Source organism: Olea europaea, chromosome 10 (genome assembly GCF_002742605.1).
Source record: "Olea europaea var. sylvestris chromosome 10, O_europaea_v1, whole genome shotgun sequence".
NCBI classification, from domain to species: domain Eukaryota; kingdom Viridiplantae; phylum Streptophyta; class Magnoliopsida; order Lamiales; family Oleaceae; genus Olea; species Olea europaea.
The window spans coordinates 22,010,149-22,023,014 of NC_036246.1; the positions used below are offsets into that span (position 1 = coordinate 22,010,149).

Sequence of the window (12,866 nt, forward strand, 5' to 3'; positions counted from 1 at the left end):
GTAAGGAATTTTTTTGAAATACGTGTATAATTATTTTATGTAAAAATATGTGGTTGAAAATAAGTTTAGAAAAAATGTATTCTTGAAAAAATGGAGGCACAAACAAGGGCTAAATCATTGTCACTCGTAATATTTAAGCACTTACATAATAAATCATTTTTTGTGGTGCTTGGAGAGAGAGAGATGAGTATTTGTATTTGGGTAGATTTTGTGTGATTTTATTAATTATTTTAATTTGATAAATTTTTAAATTCATTTTCCTTGTTTTGAATTTTATATTGTCAAATTTTCTTTGTTTTTGAAAACGCATTTTTTAAAGTAACATGCTAAACGCATTTGGAGTGTTTTAAAAATTAAAACTGAAAATGACTTCAAAACAACAAATTAAACGCATTCTAAACCATTCCACATATAGACTACGCACACAAGCACGTAAACTACAAAAACAATTTAAGTTCATCAACCCCAACGATACATTAAGGGGGTGTTTGTAGGTATTTTTTTTTTATGTAAAAATGCATTTTAGAATAGTAAATTGATGTGAAATATGTGGTTGAGAAACAAGGAAAAGTTTTTTATTTACGTGTAATATTATTTTAAGAAAGAATGTGTGGTTGAAAAGAAAAGATAGAAAATACATTTTGAAAAAAATAGTTACCAAACGGAGCCTAAATTAAATAAAAACAGAGGTAAATATTTATGAATAATTTTTAGGTGAAGACATTTTCTTCTGCATAATTCAGGTATAATTTCTTCACACAATATGCATTTGTGGCAAAGGCAGAAGTGTGATGCAGCATGTTTATACACTGCCCTTGAGGCTTTACTATCATCAATAAATGCAATAGTAAAAAGCTAGAACTCCAATTGTCTATCATCAATAAATGCAATTCTTGTCTTACCAATATTGTTCACCCTTATAACTACAATTGCAAATTTTTCTTATTCGATAATTTCGTTTCATGTGATGCAGAAAAGTAGTGAGACAAGTAATCACAATGTCCAAACTGAGTACAAAAATGATTAACCATGCATAAAAGGTACTTTCACTGGAAACCACTATCTCCATTCAAACAACCATATTAATAATTTACATGTTTATTATTAGAAATGAGTTAATCCCTACACATTTTCTCATAGTAATAATATAACACAAGCACGTAAACTACAAAAACAATTTAAGTTCATCAACCCCAACGATACATTAAGGGGGTGTTTGTAGGTATTTTTTTTTATATGTAAAAATGCATTTTAGAATAGTAAATTGATGTGAAATATGTGGTTGAGAAACAAGGAAAAGTTTTTTATTTACGTGTAATATTATTTTAAGAAAGAATGTGTGGTTGAAAAGAAAAGATAGAAAATACATTTTGAAAAAAATAGTTACCAAACGGAGCCTAAATTAAATAAAAACAGAGGTAAATATTTATGAATAATTTTTAGGTGAAGACATTTTCTTCTGCATAATTCAGGTATAATTTCTTCACACAATATGCATTTGTGGCAAAGGCAGAAGTGTGATGCAGCATGTTTATACACTGCCCTTGAGGCTTTACTATCATCAATAAATGCAATAGTAAAAAGCTAGAACTCCAATTGTCTATCATCAATAAATGCAATTCTTGTCTTACCAATATTGTTCACCCTTATAACTACAATTGCAAATTTTTCTTATTCGATAATTTCGTTTCATGTGATGCAGAAAAGTAGTGAGACAAGTAATCACAATGTCCAAACTGAGTACAAAAATGATTAACCATGCATAAAAGGTACTTTCACTGGAAACCACTATCTCCATTCAAACAACCATATTAATAATTTACATGTTTATTATTAGAAATGAGTTAATCCCTACACATTTTCTCATAGTAATAATATAATATAAAATAGCATAACTATTTTACAACTTATACTTGTATAAAAGATGACATTAAAATACATTAAGAGATGACACTTGTATACATTATTAAGATAAGAGATAATACCAACTTTTCATGAAAACTTTCCAACTCTATATACATAAACCATCTTCAAAGACATTTTTTATTAAGCTTACTTACTGATGATGAACAATTGCCTCAACTCGTGTCAACTTTACCATCCACGAGAGGAAATATCTTACTGCTATATACATGTGTAACCACTTCAATCCTTCTCTCTACAAAATAGCTAAGTGTATATTTGCAAATTAGAGGCAATTACTCTAATATTACACTCTCCTACATGTTCTATAAATACCACTCCTTTAGCATATAATACTCACACTTATTCCTTCAACTATGCATTTGTGGCAAAGGCAGAAGTGTGATGCAGCATGTTTATACACTGCCCTTGAGGCTTTACTATCATCAATAAATGCAATTGTACTAAGCTAGAACTCCAATTGTCTATCATCAATAAATGCAATTCTTATCTTACCAATATTGTTCACCCTTATAATTACAATTGCACATTTTTCTTATTCGATAATTTCGTTTCATGTGATGCAGAAAAGTAGTGAGACAAGTAATCACAATGTCCAAACTGAGTACAAAAATGATTAACCATGCATAAAAGGTACTTTCACTGAAAACCACTATCTCCATTCAAACAACCATATTAATAATTTACATGTTTATTATTAGAAATGAGTTAATCCCTACACATTTTCTCATAGTAATAATATATATAAAATAGCATAACTATTTTACAACTTATACTTGTATAAAAGATGACATTAAAATACATTAAGAGATGACACTTGTATACATTATTAAGATAAGAGATAATACCAACTTTTCATGAAAACTTTCCAACTCTATATACATAAACCATCTTCAAAGACATTTTTTATTAAGCTTACTTACTAATGATGAACAATTGCCTCAACTCGTGTCAACTTTACCATCCACGAGAGGAAATATTTTACTGCTATATACATGTGTAACCACTTCAATCCTTCTCTCTACAAAATAGCCAAGTGTATATTTGCAAATTAGAGGCAATTACTTTAATATTACACTCTCCTACATGTTCTATAAATACCACTCCTTTAGCATATAATACTCACACTTATTCCTTCAATGTCTAACCTTAACAATACATCAAAGATATCTTTCTCCAGTTACATCAACCAACACTTTCACAACTTTGGCTTGATCCCATTATCGGTAAGTTCTTTTCACATTACTACTTATATCTCTTTTTTAAAATTAATACAAATAAATTAAGGACAAAGGAAAATGAAAAACTTTGATGAAAGAAATGATTTAAGAATTTTGATTCAACAATCAAAGTTTTTGCTGTGAAGAATTAAATGAAATGAAAATAAAAATTAAGCTCAAATAAGATTTTTTTACAAATATATCTTACAAGGAAACTCTCTTCATAGCTGTTATGATGAATGGAAGTGAAATGATATTTATAAAATTCAAAACGAAAAGTTTCTACTGAACCGGACGTCTACTTGCGATCGGATGACCAAACTAGCCGTTGTGCAACAGTAAAAAAATTGACGGTTGGCGAACCGGATGTCCGGTTGACCGTTGACTTTTTTTTTTTCTCTAAAGAACAAGTTCAAGTATGACTTTAAAAAAAAAAAATCAATCTTACTTTTGATTAAAACATTTTATGCAAATGATAGTAAAAAATAACTTTTCGTGCAAAAATAATTTTTGAGTCATTGTCATTCATTACTAAGGATCAAAGTGTTATACCTTTACATATGATTTAGAAAGTCTAGTCTTTGATCTTGTTTCGAAGTTTCTTTCATGTTTGGTTCTTGAACTTTTGCTCTTTATCTTTCTTGTTATGATTCTTTAATGCTTGACTTCGATCTTGACTTTTCTTAGCATTTATCTTTTAAACTCTCATCTCGAATGATTTGATTTGAATACACAAACAACTTCCAATCTGATCTTCATTTCAAGTCCAATATATAATGCTTGATAGATTTTAACATTGAACTATTATTACTCAAAATAAATTGTTAAAAATAATGTTAATCTTGTTTCTTATGATTAAAACATTGAGGTTGAAGTCAACCATATGTCAACAAATCTATCATATGGGCAACCAATCTAAAAGTCTCTTCATACAATGGTAAACATAATACAAATACAACATTTTCTTTACAATAATATTACAAATTAAAAAAAGAAAAGAAAAAGATACCTCATAATATAATTCACATGTTCTTTGTTTTTTTAGGTGTTACACTTTCCACTAAAGTCAACAACACTTTTTTCATTAACGCGGAAATTTTAACTGTAGCAAATTACAAAGAATGGTCATCAAGCACAACTAAAAAACTTCTTTACCTTTCCCATCATCATATAATTTATTCATAATAGTAAATTTCATACTTATTTTTTGCCTTCTTTATTATAGGATTAAAACAAACAAAGAAAAACTTGACAATCTAATTGAAGATAAGCCATCCGTTGCAATCACACCACCAGAAAATTTCACCTCCAGATGAACATAAGTTCACATTAATTGTTGATTTACAAGGAGCTTATCTAGGAGTAATTTCACAAACACTTAATTAAACTTAACTAAATATACACTGCACACATTATTATCTATAGTCAAAACTACAAAAACACCTACAATTTTTATGACTACTATATTTCTCATCTAACTCCACAAAAACTTTTTACCTACAGAAAAAATTTTATTGGGTGAAAGCCCAATGAAAAATTACTACAATACACCAAAAATTCTAGTACATGTCCAGCAATTGTAGCAGAATATCCAATGTAGACTTGGGACAAATTCATAAGTGTCGTTTCTACAAGTTTGAACACACTAAAGCAATACCAAGGTAAGACGCACCTCTAAGCATATATTCAACTATCTATTACAAACAACTCTTCATTTGGTAAAACAAAATATGTAATTTCATGAACTTCTTTACACAGAGCAAATGCATTTGTGCACTTTGAAGATAGATATGGAGCATAGGATGCAAGCATGATAGGCAAAACGGTAGAAACGTTATTGGAAGGTCCTGCTACAAAAATGATGAACCATTTTGAAAAGGTCACCCCAGGTTCTACTAAACTCTTTAACAATTTTTTCCTATACGTAAATACATCACACACAACCATAATCACCATATAGTAGGATTCGGATGTACAATTGAGCAACGTGATAAGGACTGGGAAAAAAGAGGAACAACTCTTCTACCTAAAAGTGACACCAAAAAGACAGAATCTACCTGAATACCGATATGAAATCATCTTCATATCTAATTCTTCAACAACAGTCACTAATAGAATTGTGGAATTGGATTCCTCTCCTGCAACCAATAATATCAACAGCTCAATCACAAAGATGATAGTTCAAATGAAACAACCACGAAAGGTATAAACAAAATGTACATCACAAACAACCAAGTTTACACAAACACCGATGAAGTAACTACGCTAAATGCAAAAGAGCTCTCATCCAAATTCCAGATGAAAAAGCTGAGAGTGGCTCAAACAAGAAAATGAAGCCTGACAAAGATACGAATCGGATGAACAGCCCAATATTCTTGGCTTAGGGAAAAAACCCGAGTGAAAAAATACTTCTTGTTTTGACAAAATGCAATCCAACAATGTGTCACTTCTACAATCCTGAAGAAAAGCAACCTAATCCATAAATCTGGAGCAAACTGATGTTCAATCTTTAGTTAAGATTTAACTGTTTTGCTACTTCACAATTCTGGGTTGAAAAAGTTGCTTTAAATATTTTGATATCTTTTTGTTTTTACTAATGTAAATACTTTAATGTGACAAGGAACACTACTCGTACAGTGGCTGCCGTTAATGTATGTCCTCTTAAAATAATTCCATTGAAGTCGTGTTGCAGTTCTTGTGCCTAAAAATTTGAAGGTTCCTCACTATACTGTATAATATTTTTTGTTTCTTTGTGTGTCAAGTGATGATAATATTGGTCACTATCAACTCTTCCCTATAAAAGTGGCAGACATGAATGATCTAACTACTACTCTTGATTTGATTTGATTTTATTTTTTTGTTGTACATGCATTTGTGTATTGCTCTTTTTATGTTATATTTTCTCAAGAAGAGTACATTTGTGTATTCCTCTTGTTATGTTATATTTTCTTAAGAAGCTATTCTTTGTGTGTCTTCAAATTGTATTAATGAGCTATTTTTTGTATTTTGAAACAAAATTATCCGGCTATACTAACAAAACCTTCAGAGAAATACAGCATGTGCAATGCACAGGCGAAAACTTTTTTTTTTTTTTTTTTTTTTTTTTTGAAGGAATGTTGGTCAAACAGAGCCTAAATGTGTCCAAGATAGCATTTGCTAGTTGCAAGGTAGACACGTGGATGGTGTTATGAACACGTTGCAAGGCATGCATTAAGTGCTTTGAAAGCGTACTTTGTAGTTCATACTTTGAAAGTCATATAAATTGGATGTTGTGGCAAAGTGGACGTTGAAGTAATGTGGCATCTACATGGTTGTGTTCATGTGGCATCTACATGACAGGTTAATAGTCCAATGGGTTGTCGAATCATTATGATCGGCTGGAAACAATGAATGGATGCGAATAAATGGCTAGATTGGTTGGAATTTTACTAGATACAATGTTATGATTCGACCATTTCATTGGAACTTTGTAAAATCCTGTAGATTATCAAAGAAGGGTGTGATGTGGATCGCCACTACTTGGTTTTTTCGGACCTTGAAAAGTTTTGGGCATTGAACACGGTGGCAATATGTATATGCATATCATCTGCCTATTGTGTTAATAGTAGTCTAGTGTATCATCGAATGATTGTAACTAGTTGTAATCGATGATTGAACACAAATAAGTGTGATTCGGTGGAATCTCTTATTAAAGATAATGATTTGAATCAATTGTTTTCGGTGCATTGGTGTAGATTGGAAGTTCATTAACAATGGTAGAAGCGTGAATAGATCGCCAATTCATGTTCCTATTTGAAATATCTCGGTTCAACGATCCAAATTGATTCGTGCCGAAAGGCATAACATTTAGAAAAGAGGCTACAAAACATATAAATAGGACTCTCTTCCTCCCCTTAAAATCTGAAATCAATTTAGAAAGTTAGATTTTTTTCTTCTTCCCCATCTTAATTTTATCTATTATTCCTAGCTTACTTGACTAATTCCAATTTTCGAGCTTTCAAAGTTTGCTATTATTATGATCAAGAAGAGCACAATTAAAAGTTTTTAATTCTTTCAACAAATTCCATTCAAAGTAGTCAATCTCTCTGGTGGTTATTTTTGAAAAAATAAATAAAATAAAATGTTTTTAATAGTGAATTCTTGAAAAATGTGTGATTAAAAAAAAAAAAAGGAAATTATGCGTAATATAATTTGTCTTCCTTTCCCCTTTTTTTATTATTTATTTTATTATTATTATTTTTTCTCTACACTTGATGGTCATTCCTAGGTCTGGGTGCGGGTCGGTTCGGTTCAGTTTTAAAGAGAACCGAACTGAACCAAAAATTTCAGGTATTTAGTAAATAGAACCGTCGGGTCCAAATATATTTATGGAACCGTTCGGTTCGGTTCAGTTCCGTTCGGATCGGTTCGGTTCCGTTCGATTCTGTACTATAATTAATTTTTTTAATATTTATAACAACACCACATAAATACAACTAATAACACATTCAATCGTAATTTTATAAATTAACGTAATCCAATTTAACATGTATATAATAAGTTGTCCAACAAGATTAATTTACCAATCACATATAGAGAAGTTTACACATTACCTTATTCAAATGATCAACGGTCGAAGGTCGCTATCGGAGCTCGAAGGTCATATCTTCGGACTCGGAGTCGGAGGTTCTATACATATATTTGAGTTTTGGAATGTTAGATGTGTTATGTGTAGGTGATAATGTGTGTAATTTATTTAGGGTTAGTCGTTAATGGGTTGGATTACTTGGATGTTGGGCTAAAAAATGGAAGAATAAAAACTAAAAACGACATTTGGGCTAAAAATTAAAAAAATTAGAAATGAAACAAATAATTGGGCCAAAAAATTGGATTTAGAAATTGATTGGGTTCGGTCAAGGTAGCTAGGCTAGGGCTTAGGAGATAAAGTATCAATTAATCATCTAATTTGTTAATTTGTTTAGAAAAAATTAAAATAATTTGATTTATTCAATATAAAAAAAAAAATTAGGAACATTTGGTTCTTATTCGGTTCTTGATCTAGAATCGAGAATCAAATCGTACCCGTCGATTCTTAATTCAGATGCCCGTTCGAATATTTAACTTGAGAAGAACTATTGAGTTCGATTCGATCGATTCGACTCGAGAAATTTGCTCAGTTCTAGTCATTTCCGGGGTGGGCAAATATGGGTCACAAAATTGACATCCACACTCAGTCCCCATTTACAGCTCTAGGGCCGGCTCAACATTCTAGCCCATACGATGAAACCCTAATCAAACAGCGTCAATATATTTGTTGTTGCTTTCCCCTGAAAACCTCAAAATTCTCCTCGTCATTCCCAATCTTTCCCACAGCCACCAGCTCAAAAACAAAGCTAATAACCAATCACAGAGCTTAATCCTCTGAAAATGGCCACTCAAATGAGCAAAAAACGAAAGGTTTTTTTATCCCACTCTCTTTCTACATATCTATTCATAAGCACTAGTTATATGAATGAATTGTAGTTACATTACGTGATTATATGTGGAAGTGATAGGGATTTTTCTCTTTGTTGGTGCAGTTTGTGGCAGATGGAGTGTTTTTTGCTGAGCTGAACGAGGTGCTAACAAGAGAGCTGGCCGAGGATGGCTACTCAGGGGTAGAGGTGAGAGTCACTCCCATGCGCACTGAGATCATCATAAGGGCCACTCGAACTCAAAATGTTCTTGGTAAATCTCAATCTTAAGTAATGCATGATTATTTATTCTCTTAATTTCAAGGGTTGGAATTTTTAATTCATCACCTGGTTCATCTAAACTGCTCTAGAATTTGAGGGAAGAATTAATGTCAGAACTCGAGGATATAACAATTTTAATGTTTTCGATGATCTTTTTATGTATGGAATGTTGAATCTGGTTTGTTTAGTTGTAGAGTAAATCACGGAAAATACCCTTTTGGTACTTCTTGTAGTCCGTAAAATAGAGGTGAAATTCCTGTATCACTTAGATATTACTTATAAAATCTCAGTAGATGAAGAATTGTGGGTTCCATAATTAGTTTGCATTATATGCCAAAATATTTATGTGATCTTGATGGATAATATAACAGCAACAATCTTTTGATGGTTTAGAGTGGGTATTCTGTTAGGTGAGAAAGGGAGAAGGATTAGAGAGTTGACATCTGTTGATCAGAAGAGGTTCAAGTTTCCTGAGAACAGTGTTGAGCTTTATGCTGAAAGAGTTAACAACAGGGGCTTGTGTGCTATTGCCCAGGCTGAGTCGCTACGCTATAAGCTTCTTGGAGGGCTTGCTGTTCGCAGGTTTTCACCCTTTACATTATGTTCAACCTTCTTTTTGTTGGATTTCATAATGTGTGTATATTTCTATTTATATAGCCTATTCATTAAACCCGTATATAACAGGTATAGCATATATATAAAGATGAAGCAGCATTGATTATATTTCTTATTTTCCTCTTAAGGATTTGGTATTAAGGGGACGGAGTCAATGCTTAAATCAATTTAGTGAGCAAGGTTGGCCCCTTTACTAGCACCAACGTAATGGGGTTTTCAGATTGCTCCTACATAGCCACTATATATTCTTTTCTTTTCCTTCAAATGTTGTTAACTATGTGCTGGTTAGCTTATATTGGCAAACTTTTGTCCTGGAATATGTTTGTAGATTATGCAAAGAAATTGGCCCATTTTTTACCTCCTGTCAAGTATTGCTACATTTGACAGTGGGAGGATTTGGAGTTTAGAAATGTTGTAGGCATTTTAATTTTTTATTATTTTTGAATTTGTCTCCTTTATTCTTCCTATTGCATTCTGTATCAGAATAAGAGTGAAATCAAGACATGCTGTATCTGAGATGACTTGATTATGTGATATGAACATGCTATTTTGCTGGTTTTTTAATTGGCCTTTTATTTGGTTTGGTTTTGAAACAGGTCAATGTATGAAACCATGTCAACCAAATTGCATAGGAACCTCGTATTTAAACAAAAAGGATGGATAATTTTTGCAAGTTTAGAATAAGAGGGTAAAGCCTCGAGGCTTACCCTTTTTTTCTTTACCTTATTGCCCGTTTAACATCCTCTAGATAAGATGTAATGAAAAGTGCTATTTGCGCACCTAGACCATAGGTCAAGCTGTTGAGGAAGTCCATGTTAAGGATAATACTTTAGGGACTGAAATTGCCCATTGGCAATAGGTTAGGGACCATTTGCGCTAGTTTTGCATGAATTTTGTATCGTCAATGTTATATCAATTTGTGGATCCTTTATTATGTTTTACTTGATATTTGAATTAGTAATTTTCTATACAGTAATATTTTCAGGGATGGCATTGATTGTTGATAATCCCTTACCCATTAAAAATGGGTCGTAGTGGCTTTCTTCAATGCTTATATTGAATATTTGGAGTTTGTCAGGCTTCATGAACTTTTATGTTAATGGAGTTTGGAATATTCCCCTACAGATCTTTACACTTAAAGCTTATTGAAAACTATTGTATATTTTGAATCATGTCTTGATCTGGATAATTTTATGGTGGGAGAGTTACTCAACAGTTAAAGTTGATGTGAAATTACGTACAGAATCCTGATTTCACCATAAGGTTCTCCTTATTTTATTATACTTGCTTGTCAATTCAAAATTGAAAGTCATCTAGTCTGCTCGATAAATGGGGAAAAAAAGAAATATCCCACAAAAAGTGAAAATATTAAAAGTCCACGAAAAAGAAAGGCTAAGAATTGTATGTATTTTTGCCGCAAATAAATTATCACAAGTAGAGAAGAAATAGATCAGATAATTTGCAGTCCTAACTTTTTCATTTCGCTAAATTCTTTTTTCCTCTGCAGGGCTTGCTACGGTGTTTTACGATTTGTTATGGAAAATGGAGCAAAGGGGTGTGAGGTATGAACTTGTTTTACTATCCCTTCCGTAGGGTTTTTCTCATCATCAACCTTGATTCCAATCAGTATTTATCAATTTCAGGTTATTGTTAGTGGAAAGCTTCGAGCTCAACGTGCAAAATCAATGAAGTTCAAGGATGGCTACATGATATCCTCTGGCCAGCCTGTGAAAGAGTACATCGACTCTGCTGTGAGGCACGTTCTTCTTCGACAGGCAAGTTCATGAAATTTCTTTTCATTTGTCGAGATATCATTGAAGGTGGTTCTTTTAATCGATCATTTTATTGTCCAGATAATTTGGTCCCATTTTTTTTTATCTACATCTGAACTTTCAATTTGATTGGTTATATACGGTGCAGGGCGTTCTGGGTATCAAAGTGAAGATCATGCTTGAATGGGACCCGAAAGGCAAGCAGGGTCCGGTTAAACCCTTACCTGACCTTGTCACAATCCATCCACCTAAGGAAGAGGAGCTATACATTCCTCCAGCTCTAGTTTCAACCGATGTAGAGATTCAGTAGCATAAAATCATGTCAGCAGCCGGAATACAACTGATGTAGATATGTAATATGAATATTACGTCGTTGCCTATCTGATTTTGTTCAAGCTTTGTTGATTTGCTCTCGGTGTTCATGATCGATCAAGTCTACATAAAGTTCTTGACCGTATCCTAGTGGTCATCTCTGTCGATGTGTAAAAATCTGATTCCAGTGTGGAGAATCATAATGTAAAATTATATGCTGTGCCTTCAATTTTTGCTATGATTCTATAGTTCAATTTTTGTGAGATACCAAATTTTAGTCAGGGAAAATTACCTACAAACCAACATTTATAGATTGATTTTCCAAAAACAAGGGATTAAATTTCATTTTCAATAATCATGTGTTAATTAAGGCTTCATTTGAATCACATTAATATAAGAATGAAAAATATGATCGTTACGGACTTCACATAAGAGATAGATTTTCAAATATGGTGATTTGCTGTGATGGATAAATGTCATATTTTTTATTTTAATGAGTAAATAATGGGAAACAAATAAGGTTTAAATTTTAATAATTAAAGATAATAAAAATATAACTACAAAATTAAATATACACATTCATTACTCCTAACCCATACACAACTATTCACACAAAAACTTGAATATCATCATTCCTTCCCAATTTCTCCCTTCTTTCTCTATTCCGCATCTCCTCTCTCTAGCTGACACCGGAAGCACAATCGCCACCATACCGTCGACACCACCTCGCCAACACCACACTCAACAACCTCGCCATCTCTACCATACCACTTCCCTCTCTATCACGCCTCTCCTGTCTCTAACATACAGTTAACAAACTAACACATATAAAAACTTTCAGATCTTCATAGATGTCTACGATCGGCGCCTCACCATTCTGTCCACCGATGCCGTTTTTCCCATCGACATTTTTGCCCCCCTCGTTGACCATCGATACCTGACAGTTCCTCTAGTGGCTGACGTGGCAGTGGATATGAAACGGTGGGTTGAGGTACCGACCTCGGGAGTTGAGACCGGGGGCTCCAATGTCAATGAAGCTAAGAGTTCTAGGGCTGCTCCGGTGCTTTTTAGACAAGGAAGAGGACTTTGAATCTACTTCTAGCACCGTTCATGTTGTAGGTCTCCTCACAAGAAGCATAAAATCTACAAAACTGTTGGAATTCACCATTTCAAGAGGTTGGTGGTGTTGCAACATTTTTTGAGCGACGATGTCGTCGCCGTGGCCAAGGACGAGTGCGGTTGCTACTGGTTCTAACCCTTTTTGCTGCTTTTGCCTGTGTTGCTGATGTGGGTGGTGTTGGTGAGGTTGT

General features: G+C 32.9%; 1 protein-coding gene across 1 annotated transcript; it reads left to right on the forward strand.

The window, feature by feature from the left end:
* The first annotated feature begins 8,383 nt into the window (after window positions 1–8,383).
* Window positions 8,384–11,814, forward strand: LOC111401499 (40S ribosomal protein S3-3). The gene is made up of 6 exons (XM_023029256.1): window positions 8,384–8,579; window positions 8,702–8,849; window positions 9,268–9,439; window positions 10,980–11,034; window positions 11,116–11,247; window positions 11,393–11,814. The coding sequence occupies exons 1-6, from the start codon at window positions 8,550–8,552 to the stop codon at window positions 11,552–11,554; spliced, it is 699 nt and encodes a 232-aa protein (XP_022885024.1). The 5' UTR covers window positions 8,384–8,549; the 3' UTR covers window positions 11,555–11,814.
* The last annotated feature ends 1,052 nt before the right edge of the window (window positions 11,815–12,866 follow it).